The sequence below is a fragment of the Podarcis pityusensis genome, assembly GCF_964106645.2.
Source record: "Podarcis pityusensis genome assembly, chromosome: 1".
Classification (NCBI taxonomy): domain Eukaryota; kingdom Metazoa; phylum Chordata; class Lepidosauria; order Squamata; family Lacertidae; genus Podarcis; species Podarcis pityusensis.
Window position 1 is genome coordinate 78,797,035 of NC_138028.1, and position 27,719 is coordinate 78,824,753.

Sequence of the window (27,719 nt, forward strand, 5' to 3'; positions counted from 1 at the left end):
CCCATCCCTCCAAAAGCATGCCACGATCAACGGCTTTTGTAATCCTCATCTGCTGTCAAGCAAAACAAACTGGATCCTTGCGTTACTTGGCAATATGGACTCTATAGCAGTGCTGGGTCTTTGGAATGCTGTTACAGTAACAAGAGAAGCCCCAATACATGGAGGGAAAGCCCATGTTGTGGATCTTCCCTATATAAGTGTGAACATATTCTGCTTTGTCCAGAACGTCCCATGCTACTCTGACAGCAGCAGAAGTAGCAGCAGCAGCACTGTTGTAGCTATTATGCCGAAGTATCATAATAATTCAATCAAAAATACAGTTTCTGCTCCAAGGAAATCAGGTTGTTGCTTTTGGCTAGAAAAAAGTAATACACCACCCAAATATGTGAATGTATTTATTGCATACAAGATCAATAATTTGGTCTGAAAGTGGCCAAATTTTTGTAGGTTGTTGGTTTTTGTTTTTGTTTTGCATAAGTAATGTACAGGAAAAGGAATATAACTGGAAGCAATGAGGAGAAGACAGCTGTGCACAGACTCACCGATTACCACACATTACAGCCTTCTCCAATTAAACAACTGCTTATTGTTATGGGATGCTTACCCCTAGAACACAATTTCCCCATTCAGAAGAGCTCCCCTATTCATTTCAATGGAGGGCTCAATTTGCATTTTTGAGTGCACAAAGATCTGTCGATTGGTAAAAACTGCCTGTAAACATATATCCATTATTGTGTGAAGTAGAAACTTGTAGAAAGCAAGCCAATGTTCTCAGAAATTCTGTATCTAAGATTCTGTGTGAATTTCAGTGCACAGAATTGTAAAAGCTGAGCAGCCCTGATTGATTCTTCTTCAACTGTCTTTTCAAACCATTTGAGATGTGCTTTCAAATAAATGGTTAACTTATATCCTTAAATTCTCCACCAGTTAATTTCTCACTCTAGTTCTAAAAAAGTGAACTTCTTAAAAAAACACAACTCAAAATGTGAGCTAAAACAAAACTTTTTTTAAAAAAATCAATGATTTAAAACTAGGTTTATAATTTCCTATTTATTGGCATGAATGTTTTTCTAAACTTAAAAACCCTTCTGTAAGTTATCAATTTTTATGACAAAATTTCTCACAACACACAAATATTTACAACATATACATTTTTTCAGTCCTTTACACTGGATCTCAAAAGACAAACATTTTTATAGATCACCACAGAACAAAAGCTGTGACTTAGGTTTTTTTCTTTTAAATTTCATAAAACTATCATAAGTTAAAGTGAATAGGTTTCTTTAAATTCCTTGTAGCATTTTACAAGTGCAACAGAAAACTATGAGGATCCAATTCGGATAGCTGCAGTTCATTGGATAAATGTTGCCTGTTGTAATCACATTGTTTCACAGCAAGTTCTTGAAAAAATAAGCACCAATCATTCTTGCAAAGAACAATTTTATCTAAAAGTATCGAAAAAGTGTTAAATACAAGGTGTTTTAATTTACATAACAAGAAATAAATACACCATATCCAAACTTGGTATTCTGCATACTGCTACCTTTGTACATATAATGTACTAAAAGTCAGCAAACTGTCAACACCTTTTTTTTTTTTAAAGAAATCAATTTGACTTCAAACCAACGGTTTGCTACTATAACAAAGGCCACAAACAGTACGTCTGGGGACAGCATACAGTGTTAAAACTGACAAACTCCAAGGGGGAAAACATCTAGCAAATAAACTGAAAAGCTTTAGTTCATTGCTGGTGATATTAACATACTAGAAAACCTTAAATAGGCTGCTACTATGATTTTTTTTTAAGATTGTTTAGTCAGATGTAAGAGCAAAATAATGCTCTCACGGATTAAAAATAATTGTGAAGCCACATTATTGTGATTTAATTAACCTGCATGGAAACATTTGATGGCATTTTTGTAGTTTTGCTTGAGCCTTTATTTTACAATAGAGCATTTTTCTAACTTAGAATTGCACATAAGAAGGCTATTAAAAAGTACAATAAAAATCTGCACAAATGACTTAAGGAGTCAGTATGCTGTACACTTTCTACAATATTATGTTGATATAAGTGAATAAACAATAAAGAAGTGCTTCCACTAACATTTTCAGAAAGTTCATCAGTTGAGGAATAATTAATTGGAATTTTGTTTTTTAAAAAATGGACATCCTGTTCAGTTTAAGACCTGTAAGCTTATGCATTGAGCCTTAAAGACTGATCTTCTCGTCTCCTGGAAGAAATGTCAATATCTATTGAATCCTTGCCGACTATAAGCCTTAATCGCTTAGCTGGAGGCAGAGGAATAAAATCATCTTCAAAATCATCATCATACTCATCCTCTTCCTCCTCCTCTTCCTCTGCAGATGAAGAATCATCTACAGTTTCTTCTTCATATTGACTATAATCATCCACTTCCATTCGTGACTCTAACAGAGAAAGAGTATCACTACAACATACCCCGTTCTCATGGAGGTCATCAGAATATGTTCCCCTGTTTTCTTCTTCTCGCTTTAGCTGTATTTTTAATTTTGTTGAACTACTACTTGATCCTGAGTTAAACCCATTATTAAGCTTTGCTACATATAGATTATTATCTTTTTCATGGTCTTTACTAAGTTTGATGCTTATTTTTGAAGAACTCATGCCATCATCTTCTTGGTCGTTTGTCTTGCTGTTGCTATCATGCCGCCTCCGAAGGGTCAGTTTGGGAATCCCAGAGCTGTTTTCAAGGATTAGTTGTGCATCATACCGTGTGATTCGCCTTTTCTTTTTGCTTTTTGCAGTTCTAAAACGGTCCTTTACTTTGAAAGTGTCCGAAGTCACAATGGAGCAGCCACCGGAAGAAGGGATGCAGTCTTTATAGCCAATGGCTGAATCCACTACATTGTTCATCTCTCCTAGGTCAGAACGGGAACTGATCAAATCTGGCACTTTGTCCTTGCCAGACAAGTTGTGTGCAGGATCAGTTTCCTCCGTTTTCAAAGATGGCTTCACCAGTCTTCCTTGTCGGGATTTCTTTTTGGCCACAACCCTGTCACTCTTCTGACACCTACCCTCCCGCTTGTGTGATGTCCCATGAGCCTGCTCACTCTCGTGCATCACAAGAGACTGCTCCTCCAAGCTATCGGTTCTCACGCCAGTCAAATTGTTTTTATAGCTATTCAGCATATTTGGTTCAAGCTTTAAGTCAGAGGTCTCCTTCAGATTCATTCGTGTTCTCATCGACCTCCTTGTTATATACGTACAGGGTGATATTTCCCCAGGTTCATGAGCACCTTTCACTGAATTTAGTTTATATTCTCGTGCTGCATGCCTCGTTAAGCAGCCCCCAGAGACAGCAACTTTTACTGGTCCCTCTGTGTCTTTTTCTTTCTTAATGGGCAAGTTTTTATACAAGACGATTTTAGGCTCTTTCAGAACCAAGTTTCCCATTTCGAGTTTTCGAGATGCATGTTTCTGCTCTGGCCTTTTGCACTGGTTTCGTAATTTTATCTTTGAAAGTAAAGGCTTTGCAGGCTTTTTCAATCTCTTTGGTACCCTGGAATTATTTAGATGAGTTAGTCTGGATGAGGTAGAATTTGATGAAGCTGGAATTCTTGAAATAGACTGCCTTGTTAATGTTCTACTCTTACTGCTCTTTTTTACACCAATAGATTTGCGGTTAGCTGAAAGAGTAAACAGAATAAAGTTAGGTTTTATTTCAAAGTTATTTCTCACGCCTGATTGCTAGCATGTAGTAATAACATTTCCTCTGAACCTAAACAGGGGCTCTATTATATGTACATACAGCACACAGTGTTGAAGTTTAGCTAAATCAAAAACTGTCCACAGAAAGTCACTGAATACTGCCTATGCAGACCTTTAAAAATATGGTTAAAATATTAATGAATAGTGATTAAAAATCACTAGCAAATCTATCCAGGAGAGTATAAGACATACATCTGCTATTTCTAAGCCACATTTGTAATTTTGGCTCCTAACCCAAGTTATTCACCAATAATTTACATTAGTATAATCCTACTAACTATAAAAAGTACTGTACCAGTAATCACAAACTAACCACATAGAATCTGTTCAGTTCTCCTTAAGCACTGAAAAGAGAGAGCCATAAGAATTCCCGTTTTACTATGCACTTATTTCTTTTTAATGGACTATAATTACTTTAAGATACCACATTGTCTGTGTTCTGCCTGTGGATAAAACACAAGATCTGTCTGCTCATGGAGATTTTTTTTTTAAAAAGAACAAGTTTCTGGGCTTATCTACACTCATCGTGTTTCATTGTTAGGATGCCTGTAATTTCATACTGGAAAAAGCTATCCTTATGTCTTTCTTGTGTCTAAGGCTCCAAGAATTCTGTCCGCTTCTCAGTTGTCAACAGTGATTTAGCAGAGGGTTAGCAAACATGATGTCCATTAGATGTTATTGGACTACAACTCCCACCATCCTAAAGCACTGGCCACACTGATGGGAATTGTAGTCCAAGAAAAACTAGAAAGTACCACGTTGGTTATCCCTGATTTATCATGACAGCAACAGTTTCATGGCTCTGAACAAATTTAAATTTCTGACCCTCTATGATTCACATATTATGATAACAGTTACAGATGGGTAGCCGTGTTGGTCTGCCATAGTCGAAATAAAAAAATTCCTACCTGTAGCACCTTAAAGACCAACTAAGTTAGTTCTTGGTATAAGCTTTCGTGTGCATGCATTTCGTGTGCATTTCGTGTGTATCTGAAGAAGTGTGCATGCACACGAAAGCTTATACCAAGAACTAACTTAGTTGGTCTTTAAGGTGCTACAGGTAGGAATTTTTTTATTTATATTATGATAATTTATTGCCAGACAATGAAAGCAAACTGAATGGTTATTTAAGTGACAGGCAAAAGTATAATTAGAAATGTTACCAAAATAGCTGACATTTGTAAAGATAAAGGTTTTTTTCCTACTCAACTTGCTAACTTAACACCAAGTCAAAAACTGCTCTGTAATTTTTAACGATTATTTGTAACTGATAATTATAACGATAGGGAAAACCCTTTTAGTACAAACTGTTAGTCATTTTATTACATTTTGAGGCATTGATTATATATATCCTGGAACCCTCTGCTCTAAGTACTCACATAAATTTTCAGAGGCCTAACAGCACGTTATACTTATGAACAGAATCTACCCCCAACCCTTGACTTCTGAATGAAAAAAGTTCTAATGAAAAGCCCAAATTATGTCTTCTTATAGGACAAGCATAGAAAAAAGACCTTTAAAAAGTTAGCTCCCCTTGCTTACTTGCATGAGCTTTTTCCTGAGTGGTATCTGCATCAGTGTTAGAGCTGACAGACTGACTGTCTGAATTTTTGCTGCTGTCACCCAACTTTTTAAGCCTGTTTAAACGTTTATCTGTTTCTCTGAGTCCATATTTGCTATTGATTACAGGAGCAGGAGCAGGCAGTCCCACTCTTGATTTAAAAGCACCAGTTCCACGTCTAGAAAAGAGAATAGAACATGTTAATAACTCCAGCATAGCAATAATAAAAAAGGCTTTCAGATGAAACAGTATTCTGAATCCCATGTCAATACCACATACTTAGACAAATCTGAGCTCATGCAAACATTTCAACATTGTCAGCATTCCACTACTACAATTTTGAAGGAATTACTGGTACTTGAAGTAAAAAATACAGGAAATGATTCTTCATACTTTTCTGAAATTATTTCCCCTTTCTTTAAACATATAAATCTCAAGAGAATACACTATATCTATCAAGGCCTGCTAAATATGAAATTGGAACCAATGCTTGTCCTTGATGTGAATCTGCAACTAGTGCAACAATGTTAGCATGAACAATCTAGTTACACCGAAATGAGACCACCTGGAAACCCTATGTACCTGAAGATTCTTGTATGAAATTAAATAAAAGGAGCCGTTACATGTTAGCTCCTTTCCCTAGATGTCAATATCACCCCACACTGTAGTAGAATACTCTTTCATCCTACTTGTGTTTCTATAAATGAATGTGGACACCAGGAGATGTGTACATTTGCATGCCAGAGGTAAAGAAAAACATTTCCAAAAAATTTTTCCCCCAAAACAACAGGCTTTTTTTAAGCTTCCATTTCAAAGTAAGTATTTATAGAGGACAATACAGTAATGACATAGTATCATAGAATATAATCAAAATTACTTTTCATATGAAAAAGAGGTTTCTGCTCTTTGTGCATGAAGGTATGCACAGGTATGCACATCCTTGGGGAAGCTAATGCATAAAGGGAAACAGAATTTTCTAAACTCTGGATGATGGCGTTGAGTAGGAATATTCATACCTTCATTTTTTAAAAAGCAACATGGCTTAACAACACCTTGAACATATACTGAATAATTCAAGCAAATTTTAATACCATCTTCTTTATTTCCAAGCTCTGGATGATAATGTTGAGTAGGGAAGTTCATATCTTTATTTTACTATGAGCAACTTTATAAAATACAGAAATGCCTGTTTCTCTGTGAAGTTTCCTTTTACCCAGGATCCACAATTTGATTTTTTGACCACATGCATATACATGCATTACTATCTTCTGTCTGATAGTGTGGGATGTGCCTACTACCAGTCCTTTGTTCATTATCTGTGGTCCTAATCTCTCAGCTGTATGTAGTGATACCAAGTGATGGTGCTAGGATGTGCCTGGGTAGGCAGGTAGCAGAGAGCTATGAAGATGCTGTCCCAGTATCAATGATGGTGGGCAAGGAAAGGTATAGTTGGAGTGGAAAGGTTGTTCATCTGTGGCAGAGGCCTAGATGTTTGGTCCCTGCCCCCCATTTTAGCCCTCCCACTCCTCTAGAAGCTACTGGTAGTTTATCCATTGAGCCCACTGATCTAGTGGTGCCGTTACTGAACTCCAGGTCAGTCCATAGTAAGACCATGTTCATTCATTACTTGATCATGTATGAAGGGGCTGTTTTGGCAAATATTACCAAGACTTGGCTGAGTGAGCTAGGTGGGTCTGACCTGTCTCAGCTCTGCCCATTTGGGTACCCTGTACAGAACCAGGCTAGACTCCTTTAGCAGAAAACGTCTTTATCTTGGAATGGACTTAAGAGGGTCTGGGCCCTGGCGTTGGGCCAGAGAGCTCAACTGGGGTTGCTGCTGGTTTACTGACCACTCTATTGCCCAGTAGTACTTTCAGTGCCGACTTAAAACATTTTGTTCAGGCGAGCCTGGACAGACATGTAGATGTTCACATGTTTACTGTCCTTTACTGTTAAATTACTACAATCAAGCGGTATACAAATGTTGTTAGGCTTCCAAGCTTTCCAGTACTATGTGCACATCGTCAAACACAGCTCTCACATTTCACGAAAGATAGTATGATACACACAGTGGCACTTCCTGCAGCATGTGAAGTGGCCCCAGAGAAACAACAGTTTATGTAGCTCAGAGCAAAAATTGTAGAGGAAGCACACTGGGGCATATTTTCCCCCCTAAATTGCAGTTTCCTCTCTTAATGTGTGCTAGTGATGAAGATAAAGAAAGAAAAGGCAACTACAGCTAAATCATCATAGTGAAAATAGTGTGAAATCAGAATCAAAATTTTCAAGCAGCAGTGGTGGGTTTTTTGGGATTTTTTTTTTTACTTTAACTGAACCAAGGGATCTTAAACTACCTCTGAAACTAAAGTCCAGCTCCAAAGGCCTTCTGGCCGTTTCATCACTGCAAGATGTGAAGTTACACGGATCCAGGCAGAGTGCCTTCTTGGTAGTGGTGCCTGCCCTGTGGAATGCCCTCCCATCAGGTGTCAAGGAGATAAACAACTATGTGTGAAGGCAGCCCTGTATAGGGAAGTTTTAAATGAGTGATGTCTCATTGTGTTTTTATATTTTGTTGGAAGCCGTCCAGAATGGCTGGGGCAACCCAGTCAGATGAGTGGGGTACAAATAATAAAATTATTAGTATTAAGTTGAAAAATGGTACACTGTAACTTATTTATTTAATGGACACACAACATTATAGAATAATAAGGAATTGGGTAAAACAAGAGCATTGCTCAAGTATGATTTAATTTAATGTGTGGGGCATGCAAAGATTCAAATAACTGTACACTGAAGGGGGCAAAGTTTCAATTCTATGCAAATTCAATACTACATTGCATGGAAAATCTGGAGAGCTGTGGAGCTTGTTTGCAAATGAGGTTTCCAAAGCTGTCTGTGCAACATGGCATTGGGATCAGCTCTTCTATGTTAAAAGTAAAAATTCCACTTGGCTAACAGAAGCTCCTGACGCGAGCTTGAACAGCTCTTTTGATCCCAAGCATTATCACTCTTGGGTTGATTTTCAAGAGCCTAGCTGACACAGCATGCAAATTTGCCTTTAGAGTAGGAACTGGGAGCCATGGCAGAGAGGGAGAAAGGAATTATACAGAAACAGCTCTGGAGTTACTTCCCACACTTAATTCTACATGTCTACTGTGGTAGTGGGAGAGGGGAGAAGATGGGCAATCTACGAAGTTACCATTCTTTTCTAGTGTTTTGGCACTGATGAAATACCTCACTCATGGCAATTCTTCAAGCACAGAGTGTGCTTGAATTTCAAGCAACAATTCAAATGCCAGCTACTCACAGCAGTCCAGTTTTCACATGGTTTCTTTTTAGTCCTTCTTTGAAGGACATCAGAGAAGGGCTCACAGATGGATTCAACAAGAATGCATGAGATATCAGTGTACCTCTTATGGAAGGGGAATGACTTTTGAATGCTGAAGTCAAGTTCTTGCAAGACTAGCGACACACGCACAGATCAACAACGCAGGTGTACAGTGCAACTGCACTGTATTTCAGTTCACTGTTTACATGACTAGAACATACCTTTCACATGTGTAGCATTCACAGAATTCATTATTTTCTCCAAAAAACCCATCCCCGTAGTAACAAGAAATTTCTTCTCCAGGTTCAATATCGCGCAGAGCTTTCACACATGCTGTATCCCGGCCAGTTGACACAAACTATGAAGGGCAGTAAGGGACATGTAGTATTACTCAGTTAATCAAAAATAATTTTAAAACATCCATATATTTAAAAAGCTAGTTTGGAGGATTTTAAAACCCTGACCACATACCTTACAGTTGGGTCTGCAATCTGAAAAAAGTACAAAAGAAAATCAATTAACTGCTGATAAGACCTGGAACATGAATAGTTACAAATATCTAAAGTAAGGTTTCATACTAATTTACTTATGGTAATACTCAACTGAACAATTAGGTGTATCACTAAGTAAGAAAAATATTGCACATTTTAAAAGGGCATTAAAGGTAATCTAGATCATTCTAATAAAACACAGGAGAGAAATGTACTCCAAATCAAGAAATAAATTAAAAGTAGTCCTGAATATAACAATTAATCCCACTGTATTTTTTTTTTACTTACCATGATTGATGAATGCAGCTGGACCAAGCCACAGTTGAGCACAATTCTTCCGTGTTGAGTACATGACACTGAAGTCATTCTCTCCATGTCTGAGCAGCATGTTCTCTTCTAATTCAGAGAGTTCAGCAATACAACCCACCAATAACTCTATTTTGTCATTTCGTTTCCTAACAAATGAAGGAAGAAACTCTTTAGTTAACAGAACAAACAATACATCTTATTAATGCAGTCTTTCTCCAGCATAAAAATATTTTAAAGGGATGAAATATAGTTGCATTCCGTACATTTGTTTGTTCACTTGTCACCCTGGCTAGGCAAGGAAATATTTTTGATAACTTCTTATTAAAAAGCCAGGAGACTTTACATGGTATCTCTGAAGTGAAACAATTCCAACTACAGTCATATCTCTTGTTGCATTTGCTTCACGTTGTGGCTTTTCGGGTTGCGAACACGGCAAACCCGGAAGTGTATACTTCCAGGTTTCGCTGCACGCACGCAGAAACATTCTGCGTGCTTTGCACATGCGCAGAAGTGCTCTATCGCGCTCCATGCTTGCACAGAAGTGCCGCTCTAGTTGTGGACTTTTTGGGATGCGAATGGCACCCCGGAACGGATCGTGTCCACAACTAGACGTACCACTGTAATCAGCAGTTCACTGCACTTCTAGTACGTGTCATATCCAACAGTAATTCAGCTTCCTACAATCCCCACAGAATGCTCCCCATCTGACCACACTGTGGTAAAGAAACTAACATATCATAGGAGAAGAGGTAAAGTTGGTCCAACTCAGCACTGGAATATGCTTCCAAAACGTGGATGGATGCATGCTTGATGGGGTGGGATCACTCAAAGAAATAAAAAAAGTAGCACTGAAGAAGAGATAGCAGATCTGAGGAACAATGGCTGCAAACAAACATTAAAAACTGGGGGGGGGGGGTAGAAAGCAAGTCCCCCGCATTCTCCCCCATCAGCAAGTTTCATATCAGAAGTTGAACATCACAAGAACTTGGTGTAGCACTAATATTATTGCAATACTTGCCACTCTTTTGTTGCAACTATTTTGGCTCCATTTTGCTCTGATGAATACCGATTGCATGGCAATATTTCAAATCCACTGTCAGTTGCAAACATTCGTAAATAAATAAATACCTGTAAGGGGGGAAAGAAAAAATATTATACAGAACAGCTGCATTATTTGATGTGAATCAGTTGTTCCACATCTGGCAACTTGATTTCAAATGAGATTGGACAAGCACCAGAAGTTTTAAAATGGACCTTAAAAATATACTTATTCTGTGTTGCATTTATGGAACAATTTTTACTGGGTTGCAGAGATAGAATTGCTGCTTCTGTTATGTTATACAGTGGTACCTCAGTTTATGAACTTAACCCGTTCCGGAAGTCCGTCCTTAAACTGAAACTGTTCTTAAACCGAGGCGCCCTTTCCCTAATGAGGCCTTCTGCCGCCGGTGGTCTTCCACCATTCGGATACCATTCTTAGACCGAGGTAAAGTTCGTAAACCAGGACACTACTTCCGGTTTTGCGGAGTTCATAAACTGAATAGTTCGTAAACAGGGCTGTTCTTAAACCGAGGTACCACTGTATTGTTGTTTGATGAGTGTACAACAGGCACCCCAAACTCGGCCCTCCAGATGCTTTGGGACTACAATTCCCATCATCCCTGACCATTGGTCCTGTTAGCTAGGGATGATGGGAGTTATAGTTCCAAAACATCTGGAGGGCCAAGTTTTGGGATGCCTAGTGTACAAGCTTATTATTTTTATGTGGCCACCCCTCTCTCACAAACTCACTTCACATCAGTTTACACTAAAGAAAAATACAGGCTAAATATGGATTTCATAAATCAACCCCTTTAACATTGTCCTTAAATTCACTCAGTTGGCTAAAGCATGGTGCTGATAATGCCAACATTGCAAGTTTGATCCCCATATGGGACAGTTGCCTATTCCTGCATTGCAGAGTTTGGACTGAACGACCCTCAGGGCCCATTCCAACTCTACGGTTTTATGAAAAGTGCTATCTTTCACTCTTATGCTGAGAAAGGGAGGATGGAAAGTATCTTCGTAATTGAAGAGTTTGGCCTTCATTCTTGAATATCCTAGCCCAAGATATCCGAAGCTGGTTTAGTCTAGACATCAAGTACTGTACAACAATGAACTCTCCAGAGATCTATGGCTTGGAACTCAAATTCTATGCTAAAAAAAAAAAAAAGCTTCAATACAATACATTGAGTACTAGGTCTTATCTTTCTAAAGTACTTTCAGAGTTCCTCATTTTTCCCCTCAATTCAGTCTCCAGGCCTTTTAGTGGAAAACTTATCACCACTCCACTACAATACTTATAAATTTAGGGTGGCATTCAACTAGTTTTACTCACAGCAGATCCACTGAAATTAACGGGCTCACGTTCATTAATTTCAATGGGTGTACTCTGAGTAAAACCTACATAAATACCACCCATACCTTACTGACAAAGCAAAAGTTGTAGCCTGATTATTTTAATGCATCAATTCAATGTCATATATACCTTCAGTTGGGGGCAGTGCAGACATAATCCCGGTGAACACTTAATCATGGTTAAACAATCGGCAGTGTTCAATCTGCACCTGCCTATAACTATGGAGGGCATTTACTAAATAATAAATTATTTCCTATTATTCCTTCTGAACAGTCTTTTCGACTGCATCTTTCTCCCATCGTTGGGCAAAAGATTCCTCCATTGCAGGGAGTTGGACTAGATGGCCCTCATGGTCCCTTCAAACTAGTGGCGTACCTACAGACCATTATAGCTTCGACTATGTTGGCCAGTTAAATATGGAGAACAGTCTCCATAAATTTCCATTAAATTAATTTCTATCAATTTGATATTTTTTTAAAAAAAATCCAAAGCAGTATTTGCTGAAGCTAAAAGCAAGGGTAGACAACACAAGCAGTTTCAGTTGAGTAACATTCACAACACGTTGTAAACCAAACACTAACTTGGACTTGGATTAAGTATAAATATACCTACATGTTCCTTGAACAATCTTTCCTGCATTTTGTTCTTGTTAAGAAAATAGTGCCGGGCCCAGTCACCTGATGTCAAGGACTTGAAGGCTTTTTCCAAGTGCTCATCTTTTTTAAAACGCTCAATCACCTCTTTCAATTCCTCCTGCCTTCCTTTTATTGGTCGAAATCTAAAAAGCAAGATATTAGTCATGTTTCGCTTACTTACTTTATATATGTCTAGAGCAATCACTGAGAGAGGGCCATAAATGAAAATGAACATTGCCATCAGCAGGCTCTACACAACTCTTGAGTATTAAAGGAAATAAATGTAACAGAAACACAGCTATTAGATTCCTTATTTACAGAGCTGTGGAGATGTTTATTTGGAATGTTGTATTCTAAGCAGCATACCTGGCAGCTGTTAACAGTTGGAAGTGTCCCATTAATGGGAATGATAAGAGTCTTTTCCTCTGAGGCACCTGCACTCATGTAGGAAGCCAGCTGTGCAGATGTAACATAGAGAACTTCGGTTATGGGGCGGCACAGAAATACCAAAATAAATAAACAAAACAAAACCAGTGCCAATTCTTGTCAGTCATGTTGTCTTGCATCAGAGCAGTGTAGACTGACATATCCCACACATCTGGGTTACAGGGATTAGAAGCACTGAAACAACACACTTCACCCTCAAAATTAGAGCCATTGGCACCAACCCTTAAAGATGCTTAACACACAACACAGCTCTAAGTATTGAGTGATGCTTCATTCCATGTAACATTGTTTTAAGAAATTACATTTCCAAGCAAGCAAAGCTGTAAACTGGGCATGGCCCCAATCTGTGTACAGATTGTTGTAAATTTGTATGGCATCATCCCCACAATCTATGACCATCTCAAGTATAATCTTAGAATGCAGACATAGCATTGCAGACCAATAGCCAAAAATGGTTACAAGCAAACAGGCACTCTGTCTCCCTCTTGACACCAGCAGTGGAATTCAAAAATCTTGTGCAACTGATTTGGTATTCTAGGCACAAATTCAAAACAATGGCCACATTTCTAAGGTATGTAGTCTGCCACAGGAAGATTCCCAAAACTCTTGCCCTCATTCCTTAGAAAAGTTATTTCTTCTAGTGAAAATCAGACAGTTTTGCTAACACAAGCAAAGAATAAACTGGATAAGTTCCTCAAGGACTACATTATTCAACAGTCTCAGGAATTACTTTGAGAGAGGAAAAGGAATGTATTGCTGAAATTTGTGCACACCAAGAAGTTAGGAAGTGCTGATCTTGGTCAGGATATGGCCCTATGAGATGACGCTAAAGGTAAATGCAGTCAATGAACACACTGGGGTGTAGTGTTTCCAGTAAGCATAGGGGAAGATCAGTATCCTTGCACAAGACACCGGGGAAGCCACATCTGGAATGCTGGAATATTGTTTAAAAATATCATCCTGTGTTGCTGTTGATTTTCAAATGTAAAGATGAATCACAAAAACAGCTATAGGAATGGGGATTTTATCTTTACAATTAAAGAACCTGGCCTGCTTAGGAGATCAGTGCTGGGGAAGTTTGAAAGAGACTTTCAAATATTTAACAGCAGTAACCATTGGCCATGTTGTCAGGTATAAAAGTTATTGTCCTCCAAAATGTCTGGAGGGCATCAGATTGAGGAAAGCTAAAAAAGAAGGTTAAGAAGAGTTTGGCTACAATAAATTATTACAAACTGGAACCTTAAGATTTCAGGTGGTAACAGGCAGGCATTGTCATTAGAAATACAAATGTCTAAAATTGCAACCATTAGAATAAAGGACTTACCTGGGTTCAAAAACTAGCAGTGTAAATCTATGAATATCTTGCAGTTTTATAGTCTAGTTTCCCTGTGTGAGCTACTGGAGTCAAGCCACCCAACCCAACATTTCTGCCAGAAGCATTAAGGCTGCAATCCTGAACACTTTCTACAGAGCAAGTCCATGGAGCGAAATGTGATTTCCAAGTAAACATGCATAGGACTGCACTGCACAACTGCTAAACAAAATCATTTTCAATATACTCTTGAATATACTCCCTTTGTCCTTTCCTTTTGTCATAGGCCATAGAAAAAAGTGTAAGTTCAAAATTTCCAAAGTCTACAGAATACTTACATCAATCCTAGCCAAAAATCAAATATAACTACTATGTATTGAGAACAAATGCTTGATTTTAGAAGTACATATCCCAATACACAGAGTGACTTTAGATGTGGGTATGAAACCTTAAATATTTTCTAGTCTGGTGACAACAAATTTAGTATCAATTTTATTTGGGCTGAAAAACAAGTCAAAAGAGAGGAAGTGAAACTGTGTTCTAAACATTTTAAAGATATTTTATCAATGTCTGCTTTCAGTTAATGTTTGTATATAGGACAGTTTGCATTTAATAATTCTCTCATTTTTATAATTCTTAACATGTTCTTAAATATCTCTTGCAAACCCTCATTTGCAAATGAGTGTTTCTTACTTGAAAATATCATGGATTAAGTGCTAATAATAATAATAATAATAATAATAATAATAATTTATTTATACCCAGCCACTCTGGGCAGCTTCCAACCGAATATTAAAAACAATACAGAGAGTATACAAAAGAACCCAATCTTGAGCTAAAAAAAATATGCATTCACCATGGACAAATAGCAATATGCTTTTCAGCCACTTGGAATTCTATGGAGTGTGTCTATAAGACATTCACCCATGCTTGTAACTTGATAATAATAAAAAAGTACAAGACTCCACTATTAATTGGCATCTTGAACCATACACCCAAGAGTATTTACTTCTTGCCAGTGCTGCTTCTAGATAGCTGTCTCTATACGAGTTATATCTGTCCAAAAGGGACTGGAAGCTGTGAACCAGCCAAAGCTGGAAATAGGCACCCTTAGTCACTGAGGTCACCTAGGCCACAAGTCACCAATTTGGATCCAGGAGTACCCCAAAGATCTTTACTTGGTATTAAGAAATTAACACAGGTGGCAGGGAATCCCTCCCAGGGAATTCCTTTCAAAGATCGGCTGCAACAACAACAAAAGCTCTCTCCCTGGTTTCCATCCATTTCACCTCAGATGATGACTTAGTCAGTCAGATGCAATGGTGCAGGAGAAGGTCCAGCTCTGTAAGAAGAGCTTGGAAATTGACTGAGAGCCAGTGAAACTGCTTCAGTGCTGGTAAGAAACAATAGTGTCACAGCTCAGCCCCAGTTAGCAGTCAGGCAGCAGCATTCTGAACTAATTAAACTTTTTGAACTGTCTTCAATGGAAGGTATAGTTCATTAGATTGTCCAACTCTCTGGTTATCAAAGATTCCCACAAGCAAAAATACTGGTTTCCACACTGAACAAACAGGGGATAGAAAATTATTGGGGCTCTAGCCTGCATTTGCAGAGTTCTTGAGGTATTAAAAGAGAATAGCATTTCCCCCAGCAAGGTACTCTGGTAAAACCATCAAGATCACTTGTAGTAAACACTTATTCTCAAACTGATTATAGAAAAGTGACACATTATTTAAAAAGAGTCATGGCTGACTCTGGGGTCACACTAGGTAACACTAGCTCAAACAGCATTGACTGGAAGCATAATCAGAACACAAGAATGAGCTTTTGGGCAGAACACAGAAATACTTAAGCATCTTCCAAACTTATCAGAAAGAATTGATGGAGTGAGAAGAGAATTTATGACAAATAACTTGTTTTTAAAAAACTAGGGATTTCAGGGGCCTATTCCTCTTGAAATGTTAAACCATAACAACTGTTGAAAACCAGCAGCTTAGGAATCGTGATGGACCTTCACAGTTGTATTTCAGACTTTACTGGGATAGGTCTCAATTCAATGGCTCTCAGGATGCAAACAAGAAGTTATCCAGTTCAAGTGTATTCCCCAGCTCCAACTGTAAACAGGAGCACCCATTTTCACCCTGAATGAGTTATCCATCAATAATTACAAGCTACAAAAAACCATACCACGGGGGAAAGAAACCTGTGGTCCATGGGATGTTGCTGGGCTGTAACTCCAGTCATCTCTCACCACAGGCCCCACTGGCTGAGGCCATTGCGAGATAGAGGCTGACAGTATCTCGAAAGCCACAGGTTCTCTAGCTTGCCATAGCAAGACGAGTCTAAGATGTCAGTCAAAGGAAAAAGATTATGCTGCCAGTGTAAAGAAACACTTACAAACTGACTTAATGCGTGCTGCTTCTACACAAATGTTCAGCCGGTTATTAAAGAGCAAGGCATCAGACCTAGCTCCCTAGGACTACTTTACTTTCATAGCTTCAATTCAATGTTGACCTATGCCTCAAATTGTAAAGAAGTCAAAATGTATGTGTGGTTAGGCTGAGGACCAGCAAGTTGCTTTCTGCTGCAAAATTTGCCCTTATTTTACAATAAAAGTGAAAGTTGAAAATGTAATATTCTGAAAATCTCATCTCTAACTCATCTTCTTCTTACTGCAGTGGTTAATCTATCCCGACTCTCTCATGACCACTGTGTCAGAAACCATTACTGAACTAAATATATCAAAAACATCTCCAGCACAGGGATAGAGGAAGGAACTGAAGAGATTAATGAATATAGAGTGAATAAAGACTTCTCTTTTTTTAAAAAAAACAACAACTCTGTGATTGGATTCTTTTTTATAAACAGCTGAAATGTGTTCTTCAGAAATTCATTAATAATTTCATTTAGATGACAAGGTACACTGGCTCAGCTCACACAATCAAATCCTGGCTTAATAAGACAGAATACGCATGAGTTTCATAAACTTGCACACAACCCTTTTGGCTCCAGCTTTGTTTCTCCCTTCACATGAGCAGTGAAACACATCAGGAAGATGCAGTGAACTGTAATTGAAAGTTGCCTTTCAAATTCTGGCCTGTCTGGAAGCCATTAACCAAAGTTCCCACATAACAAGAAACTATAGTTAACGACAGTGTCCTGCTTTGTTTCCTCATTTGTGTGAAGGGTGAGGTGGGAGCAAACCGGCTGCTTGCGAGTGTGAGCAGCTCATGTATATCCCAGCTTATTAAACCAGGATTTGATCAAGCAGATGGGGATTCTATGTTCAAAAGACATCACTTTGGACCATTTTTGGTAGAACATTATCTTTTTTTGTAGAGCATTATCTTTAAGTAGGCTTATAGGTATTTTAAAGCGCAACCATTTTATGAATTAGAACATTTCCCCCACCAAGTCAAGAGGCAGGAAGATCCAGAATTGAAATATTTAAAGCAACATTCTTTTCAAGGGCTTATGAAAAATAACCTCCTATGATTCTATGAGTTTCAACCAGAAATAAGTTCTCCTAATACCTGAAGCCACCACAATCTGACAGATTATTCAAACTCAATTTAATGTGTGTCTAAGCAGAAAGATCTCATCTAATAAAGCCAGAGTAAAGACAGCTACACAGAAACAATTCTCCAAGTTTCTTAGAATCCCCTCCCCACAGCAATCTCAAAACTCTACAGTGGCCTGCTCTATATGCCACATTAAGCTATTGTTTAAAACGAACTGTGGTTTAATGTGAAAATACATCTTACTGGCACATCCTACCCAAAAGTTCCTGGAGTGCTACCCAACTCCTGCCACATGACAGATAAAGTCAGTCAAAGTCTGGTTTATCGTGCCATCCAAACCTGGACTCATATAAGATTTTTCGAAACAAGCGACAAGCAGTAACCTAAGTTTTTTTGATTTACAATTCACAGGATTACATCCAACAAAGTTGCTCTGTAACCAGAAGGACTTCTGCCTGCACAATGGGACTGTGTCTCCCCCCACCCAAGACAAATCTGTTATGAAGAGTCGGTCTTGTTTCATCTGTGGTGTACTTGCTGCACAGCATTCCAGAAGCTTCTAAGCTGTGTACACTTCTGAGCCAGTATGAAATGTTAAGTTCAGCAAGATGCTTTAGAGGTTGGCTATTAAAAGTGTTATTTATTATGCTGAAGACTGAGCTTGGTACCAGGACAGTAAACAGAAATGGAACCCACCTAACTAAAAAGTATATTGTGGCCTCAATAGTATACAGAAAAACAAGAAAAATGTGAATTATAACAAGAAAAGATTCCTACTACAAAATACAACAATAAATGGAGAACTCACATGTTCAATCTGCAAATCATATTACCTCAAGCAAATCACCTAATAAAAGCTAATCCGAGTGATAAAAGGCAGCAATCAATCATTAAATGAGGATTGATAGTAATGGCTCTCCATGTTGTTAATGAGTGAGAAATCTAATCAGCACATGAATAGTAAGATGTGGGAACACTTATATAATGGTCTGGATAATTCAAAATTTTGGTAGCTGAATTTCTGTAGCTTTGGTTATAGGATTTAGCCTAAGGCATCACCTGGTGCAGACAATGGAGATTAAACAAAATATGAATGAATGAGTCTACTTGGCCAAACATTCTGGTCCAAGGGAATATTTGAAGCACAATTCCCAACACATTGTTTTATTTGAAAGTTTTTTTAAAAAAGCAAGCAGAATTTGAGAGCTCAGATCTACGTTTTTCTTTACTATTAATACACACAAGGCTTTATGTTTTCTAGATAGAGAAAGCAAAGCAAGTTACCTAGTGTTCATTTTATGTGTTTGAAAACCTAAATATGGATCAAGAACCAAACTAGTTGCTAGGTCATCGTTCTCACACAGCTCCTTGGCAGACATTCCAGAGGAAGGCACGTAGCGACTTTGGCCCTCAAATCCCGAACCACCACTACCTGCATAAATCAAAAGAAATATTAGTATTAGCCAAAACAGACTACTGACTCTTCTGGATCTTCCCCATTTAAGAGGCAATCCCATGAAGGACAACAACATGAGAAACAGCTTTGAGACCAATGTGATTTGTCCTAATATAGAAGTTCAAAGTGGAGGCAGTGTAAGGTGGAGAATGGGTCTCTGCTGTAGGACTCCAATTGCATCCTGTTTTTTTTATTTATAGTCTGTTTTTTTTAATACATCACTCTGACCTTGGGGAATTTAGAGTTTTAAATGTAACAAACAAGGCCCCTAAACTTCAGTTTATACCAATTTATACCACATGAAACTATTTGGTGACATAATGATTAATTCAGCATCACTGAATGTTCATAAAGAGCCACCAAATGACACTAAAGTTGTTTGGTGTCATTAGTACTATTAAATATATAACTAGCCCTAAACAAATATATTATAAACAAGACTGGCAGGGTGTCAGCAGTGATGCTATTCTAGAAAGAAGCTAGTCCTCTATCTTATTTGTATTTAACCAAATGACCAGTGGTGCCTTTCAGATGAAGCCTACATGTCATCCTAAATGCCCCCACAATACTTTTTGCAAGAGGTATATTGTATTTCATTTTATATTGGTCCTGCGTTGCACATTTCCAACTGAAGTGCACAGTGTTTATTTAATCCTGAAAAGCTCAGGTTGGGAATATTTGCATATGCAAAATAAATTATAGAAATTGCCATGCATGCATTTAACTGGTATCGAAAGTCAATATTTGGGTTTTCAAAAGTTTTGATCTATTCTGGCAAAAACAGGGAAGGAAGAAGACATCAGGGCCATACATTTGGAGCTGGTGAAATGAGTCGTGGAAGCTATATAACCTGCCAACCAGAGAGCTAACAATGTTTTTTGTTGGTTAGTGAATGTTGAGTAGATAAAGACTTCAAATATTTTGAAGACACAATTTCTCAAACTGGCCTTATACTTAGCACATGCTTGGTTGACTGTGACATGCAGAAATTGCTTTTGGGCAAATCTTTCTCTATTTTAATGATAAAGAGCCACATAGTTATCTCACTTCCCTTCTAACATTAAACAACAGCTGCTTAAAATTAAAATATAATGGAAGCGCAGTTGGAAGCATCTGTAGTATAGCCCTACTTCACATAGCAGAGATATTTCCAATTGTATGCCAGTAGTTGACTTGCAGAAAAAAATGAAAAAACTGCTTATGCATTTGGTCAATGACCAGCATAATGAGGGAGCTGTGATCTCTTATGAGATTATGAATACTGCTCTGTGAAAGTCAAAAATCATGCAAGTAGACGATGTGCATGTCTTGCATAAAATGTGACCATGTTGTCAAAATTTATTAGCAGAGGCCCTTCCAGCTTCAGATTAGGCCTGAAACATGAGACAGACCACCTGCTGTCCAGCATGGAGAACAGATATTGAGGAAGGATCCCTATCCCCTTTTTAAGGCTCTCAATTTCTAGGTTCTAAAAGTGCAAAAGGAAAAGCAGCCCATGCTGTAGGCAGATGGGAGCAGGGAAGCACAGGTGACCACCCTCTGAATAAATATTTGTACCACTGCTTTTTTAAAAAGTTAGAGCTATTAATTTCAGGCAGCCAAATTTTGTACCAATTTAAATTTGTAGTGGCACATGAAATACAAAGACTTGCATAATAAGAATGAATTACAAAGGATCTTTCTGTCAGTACTGTATAAAGATTATCTTTCAACACCATATACACATGCCTGAAGGTGGCAAACTTTTTTCTGTCATTAGTTGCATATGACTATGCAATACCAAAAACCTTTAAGTAGTACAGTGTGTCTTGGGGCACAATGGTCAACCTTTTCCTTACATATGATAGAGCAGGATCATCAGATTTTTAATCTCAATTTTATCATTTTTATTAAGACATAAGTAAATCGAAATTAAACTGAATAAACACAAAGTCCTTGCAACTATTTCCATGAACGCCAAGACCACAATCCATATCCTTGTGAAGTAAACAACAAATCTCCCACTGATTTCATAGCTGTAGACTGCAGCATAATCCCTTGTTTTTCTGGGACACAACATAAATGTGGAAAAATTGAGGTATGCACAATTTTTCTGATAATTCACATTTAATATAGAAGAATATTCACATTAAGCATTTAGTGGGACTTAAGATTTATTTCAGAAATAACAAAGAATTATTCAACCACATTAATCTGTCATGCAATAAAGCAATTTGTTAACCAGAAACAATGTAAATAGGTACAGAGAAAACAATATACTCAACAAATACATTTATTACATTAAAAATGCACACCACAATATTCCGTAAGGAAACAAGAAATTACAAATAATTAACTAGAGATCACTCCTATCACATTAGCATATACATACATCTGCTTGACCGTCTCTCAACGCCATTTTTGCCAGTCTTTGGATTTTCCTTTCCAGGGTGCTGCAATTTGGACTGGTTCTGATGGTGATCATTAGATAATCTGCTTCCATTTCTCCGGCCATTCACCACCATGTTCTTGGATTCTCCCAGCCACTTCATTCCCACAGGCAATTTGTCCCCGTTGCATTTAGTCCTTCTTCCAAAGGCTTTAAGAAGTTAATTGTAGTTCAGCTTCCTAGTAGAAACAGAATACACAATAGTCAAAAACTCTGCTGTGATGTATTTATTTATTTACTGCATATGCCTGATTGCCTATAACTGACATACTGTGAGCAATGCACAGAATATTAGGTATTTGGAGTATGTAGAGACTGCTAAACACTTACTAATACCACAGCAGTGTACAACATTAAAACAAAAAGCAACAGAACATATAAAATACAGTTCTGAAAAAAATATACTCCACAAATACTGTCTGTGAATGAACTCATCTTTACAGGAACCCTAAATCCCTATTGGCTTAAAAGAAAACATGAGCTATTTGATTCCTATTGTACAGTGCACATACATACCTGTAAATTCAGTTCAAACTAGTCACTTTTCAACTACCACTACAATACATTTAAGTTGCCAGAGTTCTACAGTCGTAGCTTGGTTCTCGAACGCCTTGCGACTTGAAGGTTTTGGCTTCTGAACGCCACAAACCCAAAAGTGAGTGTTCCAGTTTGCAAACATTTTTGGGAAGCCGAATGTCTGATGCGGCTTCCGATTGAACTGAGAACCAAGGTACGACGGTATATTACAGTTGATGACCATTTCATGCAGGGGTTCCATTCCTGGCCTCATATAAGCACACCCTGCCTCATTCTCCCCTGTTCCACCCTTCTAGTGAAGTTTTAAGGTCACTTCCAGGTTTGGTGCTCATGTGCAATCGTGCAAAATTCGGATGTGTGTTAATCAGTCATTGTCTGTAATTCGTTTTCCAATAATACTACCTGATCTGGGGTTTGCTGTACTAACTCATGGAAGGGTCAACCACAAAGCTTAGACTAAGTGTTTGGAACATACAATAACAAAGTACCTTTTACTACCAGAGTAAGTCTCAGCTTTTAAAATCCAGTCTTGTAAATTAAGTCCAGAAAAGTTAGCAGTCCTTTACGGAAGAAGGGGTTTTCCTTTCTCCATGACTAACATGTATAGCAGGTAGAGGAAGAACAGATTCCTCTGTCTTTTTCTCTTACCAGTTTACTGCATTTCCATGCAAGATGTGATGCATGCCTTCCTCCACAGACATCTGTCTCTCTACTATCAACCTGCTCATTCAACTACATGGAAATCCATGCATTTCCCTGCATGAAATTCCTTACTGTGTAAAAGCTACCAGGCAAAAGCCTGTTTTAAATAACATGAAAGCAAAAGCTTTAATCGTGGTAACTCAATACACATAATTGCATTCATCTCTTTCAAATTACAAGCCGTTAACTACTGTTAGTCATTAAACTGACCACTGGTTTCACAATTGACAATAATACAGAGAGCAAGCAACTCAGTATTTTCCAGTTCCCAATGCTCACCTATATTCCATATGTTGATGAGAGTAACTGTTAGGCCTTAATTCTTTCATTTTTCTACTCTGAGGATTAAAAGCAACTCACAATTTACGAACATTTAAACTGTGTGCATTTAGCTTCGTGTGTTTAGCAAAAAAAATTGAAATAAATAAAAAAGGAGGAGGGAAGGGGGCAAGCGTCCAAGAAAAAAGTCTTTGGCAATCCCATCCGTCATCGAACCCAATACATTTTGACTATATGCAATTTTGGCTATCCCTGGAATGTAACCCCAGCGTAAGTTCAGAGTCACCTGTATTATATCTTCTGGAATAACTTTTTGCAGCACTGGTTCAGTATGAGAAATCATAACAAGAAACTGACTTGAAAAAGATGATTCATTGCAAGTACATATCTGCAGAAATGTAACTGCACTTCCCACTAATTACATTTTTATTAAAAGAGATAACAGTCTGAAACGCACACATCAGCACTCTTAGTACTCAAACACTTATCCTTTTTGTTGATTTGGTGAGGCACTCTCAAAGTAACAGGCAAAGGCAGTCCCTTTCAAGAGTGACTCCAGGCTGAATCTTGATTTACTGCCTTTCACCAGCTGAGTTGTAGGGAGCCTTATTCCATTGCCTGAACAGAAGGAAAAGAAACAAGCAATAGTCTGGTCTAATCCATTGTGGACCAGCTACCAAGAGATCCACTCCAAAGCAAAAAGTGAAGGCAAAGTTGGGGATGAGCTGAAGTCAGCAGCCACTGAATTCATTTAGAAAGCAGACAGGAACATAAAGGAGTATGAAGCAGGATACAGGAGCAGTATACTGCGATGTCAGCAGAGGGGACTGGATGCAAGTACAAAGTTCAGGAAGAAAGTGTTGCAGAATTTGACAGGCCACCAAAGTAACCTATTGCTGTTCTGGAAGTACTCGGCAGTAGTCAGCATCAATGTTCTACTGGCAAAGCAGCTGTAAAGGCATTGTGGAGCAGAGGTATCTGTATCTAGATCAGTAGTTGAATAATGGTTGAATGTTCTGGGGAAGGGCATCAAGTAAATGCTCAGGTTAACTGTTCTTTAGCATACCCACATAACTGCCTTCAGTCTGGACAAGATGCTTCTGAGTGGGCATGCAAGCCTGTCCATCAAAGGCTGTCAGTGGTCCCAAGCATTTAATGCAGCAACATTGCTGAAACTGTGGATGTGGTCTCAATGAGTCCCTTTAATGGGAGACCACCAACAGCCCCATAGTAGAATGGGAAGTATATTAAATATTAAAACATGTTCAAAGTAATTTTTAACAGACATGAAAAACGTCCGTCATCTTGATGGTTAGGGGTGTTGAAGCTGTCTGAATGATGGATTGGCCGCAGTCTTACGGCAGTTTCTAGAACAACTGCCTAGCATTGGATGCTTGTCCTAGAATGAGAAGAAATGTTTCAGTTTTATGCAGAATTATTGTCTAGAAATGTGGATGTTGCTCATTCCTGAAGACACAAGAAAGCTGCACAATAGTCTCCTGCCCCCCACTTTTCAGAGTACATGCACTGGACTCTTGTGTTGTATGCACCACTAGATGGGGTTTTTTGGGGGGGGGTTTCAGGAAACATTTTTTCCTATGAAATTATTAGCACTATTAGAGCTTTGAGTCCCAACTATTTTAAAAGGTCAAATTGATGGTGAGAGTCCACTGCTCTATGGGAGAGTATCTGCAAATTTGGGGGTGGTCCTTTCCTCATCTAAAACTTATTACCTGCTTGGGTCACAGCAATCAATCAATCAATCAATAGCTAGCTAGCTGGAAAGATTTTTTTAAAAAATGAATGGGCAAGACCTCATAATCACATTCCATTTTAACAGATCTAGATATCACCTGCTTACGTACCAAACTATCAAGATGGAGGGATGAAAGTCCTGGAAGGCATGCTTCTTAAAAACTCTTAGGTTTCTTCACTTTGACAAAATGTACTGGGCCAGTTTCATTTCCCCACCCATTTCTTTCAATTCCCCACAGAATTCTTCCAATACCGATTTCAGATTGTCAAAGAACATGTAGGTATTCCAGCTTTGAGGTCTTCCAAACAGCTACATGTTCTAATGCACAAATCCAGACTATTATAATTAGTATTGCTTACTAATATAGCAGTTTATCATTTTTATTATTCACTGGAGCCAACCATATCCCGATGGTTTGAGTGAACATAGAAGTATCAGTTAAAATAGCCATATCTTTATTGATATTAAAATTCCACTATGGAAGGTTATGAAAATTTTTAATTGTCTACACACCAACAGCTAATCAACTTTGTGTTTGAGAGAGAAGATAGTAGCTTACAAAATGATTTATAAGTTTAAAATAACTTTTCAGTTTGTCTACCACATATTATGGGATAATGGATTAATACAGTGGTACCTTGGTTTAAGAACAGATTAGTTTATGAACAACTTGGATTAAGAACGCTGCAAACCCGGAAGTAGGTGTTTTGGTTTGTGAACTTTGCCTTGGAAGAGGAACATGTTCCACTTCCTGTTGAGTGTGTTCCATTTGTAAATTTAGTCCCACACTGCTATGGGAAAGCACACCTTAGTTTAAGAACGCTTTGGTTTAAGAACGGACTTCTGGAACGGATTAGGTTCGTAAACCAAGGTACCACTGTATTCATATGTAATAAAGGAAATGCACAGAACTGAATCCACTATTCCTTATCCACCATGGGGTTCATTATTATTTGAAGTATTTAATCCCAAATGAAAGAAAACTGCTAAAAGTTGTTGAATAAAGTCTGTCAAGGCTATTCGCTATGAGTATCTCAAAGGATCTAACAATCTAGGTAAGAGCAAAAAGCACCTGTAGCGTCTGGAGCGCCCCTCCCAGGGAGCAAACATTGCACTTTGGAAAACTGTGATTTGAATACTAAGTATCACAGTATTTACATTATTTGCTAACTTTTTTAGTCTGATGTATTGTACCAAACACCAGTGGTTGCAAAATTGATGGGGACAGGCTATTAATAACAACCTATTTTAAAGGTTCATCAGAAGCAGAATAAATTGTTTAAACTAAAACATATACATCAGCCCAGGTATCCTAAGCCATCCAATAAATACAAACAAAAATGATCCTACCATTTTGTACAAAAAAAATTTGCTTCAGTACCACAGAGCACAGTCCTAGCACCAGAGTTGGTTTAGAACAGGATTCTGTACTCAAGTGTAATCAAAACGTTTACAGCTTCTGTTCATCACAGTATTGCAGGTGCTTACAAACTCTGCTAGTGACTCTTACGTATTCAAACCGTACTAGGAATAAAAGGGAGGGGGCAAAGACTGGAAGTTCAACATGTAGCATTCATTTCAGGTCTAAGCTAAACGAAAGGAAAAGGGGGGGAGGAGGAAGGGAAGCAGACTATAGGTCAAAGAGAGTATACATGGAAACAAGGATCTCATTAAAACAGGAACAAGTATTCCACTGATCCCTATAATCCAAGCGCGGACGTTATTTACCCATACGCAATTACTTTCAGTTGAATACCCATTCTGTCCTAATATCCTTTTTACTTAAAACTGAATTGCTGTGGAAGTCTACCTTCAACTTCAGGAAGATAAAGAATCACAAGATCTGTCCCTTTGACCAGCTTTTTTCACTTGAGGTTGCCAATGCCTCGATATTAAGATGAAGTCAGTGCAATTTAATTACATCATCAATGGCTCAGAATCTTTATAAGAAGACGACTTATAAATCTTGCAAGAAAAACTACTTACTACAACTGCAACTTGCATACATTTATTGTTGGAAGCAAGGGCCACTGATTTTAAATGCAATTAATTGCAGATAGCTCAATTCTGTAAAATGCTGCACCAGTTTATTTCGTTTATGTCCAATCCTGTATGCGTACCCGTGTACTCCAGAAAATTACAGAGCTGACCTACATGAAGCAGAAAACACCTCTTGACCCAGACCCAGGTCAGCCCAAAGTGATTAACCAAGATGTTTCCCACTTCAAATAGATCAATCCTGCAACTCGCCAGCAAAGTGATAGGGCTGACATGATGCACAAACTGATTGCACTAAATGTAAGGTTGTAACTGGGGTATTTTGCCAGAATCACATCAGCAATAGATAATGCACTTTTGCGCAATCCCATGGGTTAATAGGTATAACAGAGTAGTGCTCTGTCGATACATCACAATGACTGTTTCACACATTTATTTGATCAGAATAAAAAATATTAGACTCATGAAATACCGTATTTTTTGCTCTATAAGACTCACTTTTTCCCTCCTAAAAAGTAAGGGGAAATGTGTGTGCGTCATATGGAGTGAATGCAGGCTGTGCAGCTATCCCAGAAGCCAGAACAGCAAGAGGGATTGCTGCTTTCACAGTGTAGCGATCCTTCTTGCTGTTCTGGCTTCTGAGATTCAGAATATTTTTTTTTCTTGTTTTCCTCCTCCAAAAACTAGGTGCGTCTTGTGGTCTGGTGCGTCTTATAGAGCGAAAAATACGGTAATATGGAGAATTTACAATTTAGACACCAAAATATCACCTAGTGGCTAGAATTAAATTAATTTTTTAAAATGAATTAATTG

General features: G+C 38.1%; 1 protein-coding gene across 5 annotated transcripts in view; it reads right to left on the reverse strand.

Moving 5' to 3' along the window:
* Window positions 1-382: 382 nt before the first annotated feature.
* KMT5B (lysine methyltransferase 5B) overlaps window positions 383-27,719 on the reverse strand; it is a 35,245-nt gene continuing 7,908 nt past the window's right edge. For 3 of the 5 annotated variants that reach the window (XM_081002905.1, XM_081002904.1, XM_081002907.1), the window contains exons 2-10: window positions 21,578-21,813; window positions 19,035-19,182; window positions 12,448-12,613; window positions 10,456-10,565; window positions 9,417-9,583; window positions 9,109-9,128; window positions 8,859-8,995; window positions 5,291-5,487; window positions 383-3,666 (exon numbers count right to left, since the gene is read on the reverse strand). In XM_081002905.1, the coding sequence (XP_080859031.1) occupies window positions 2,195-3,666; window positions 5,291-5,487; window positions 8,859-8,995; window positions 9,109-9,128; window positions 9,417-9,583; window positions 10,456-10,565; window positions 12,448-12,613; window positions 19,035-19,182; window positions 21,578-21,737 (2,577 nt within the window). In that variant the 5' untranslated portion in view covers window positions 21,738-21,813 and the 3' untranslated portion in view covers window positions 383-2,194. Of the gene's footprint in view, window positions 3,667-5,290; window positions 5,488-8,858; window positions 8,996-9,108; window positions 9,129-9,416; window positions 9,584-10,455; window positions 10,566-12,447; window positions 12,614-12,836; window positions 14,696-19,034; window positions 19,183-21,577; window positions 21,814-23,152; window positions 23,392-27,719 lie in introns of those variants that run through there. The other 2 variants (XM_081002906.1, XM_081002908.1) reach the window with 2 other exon arrangements.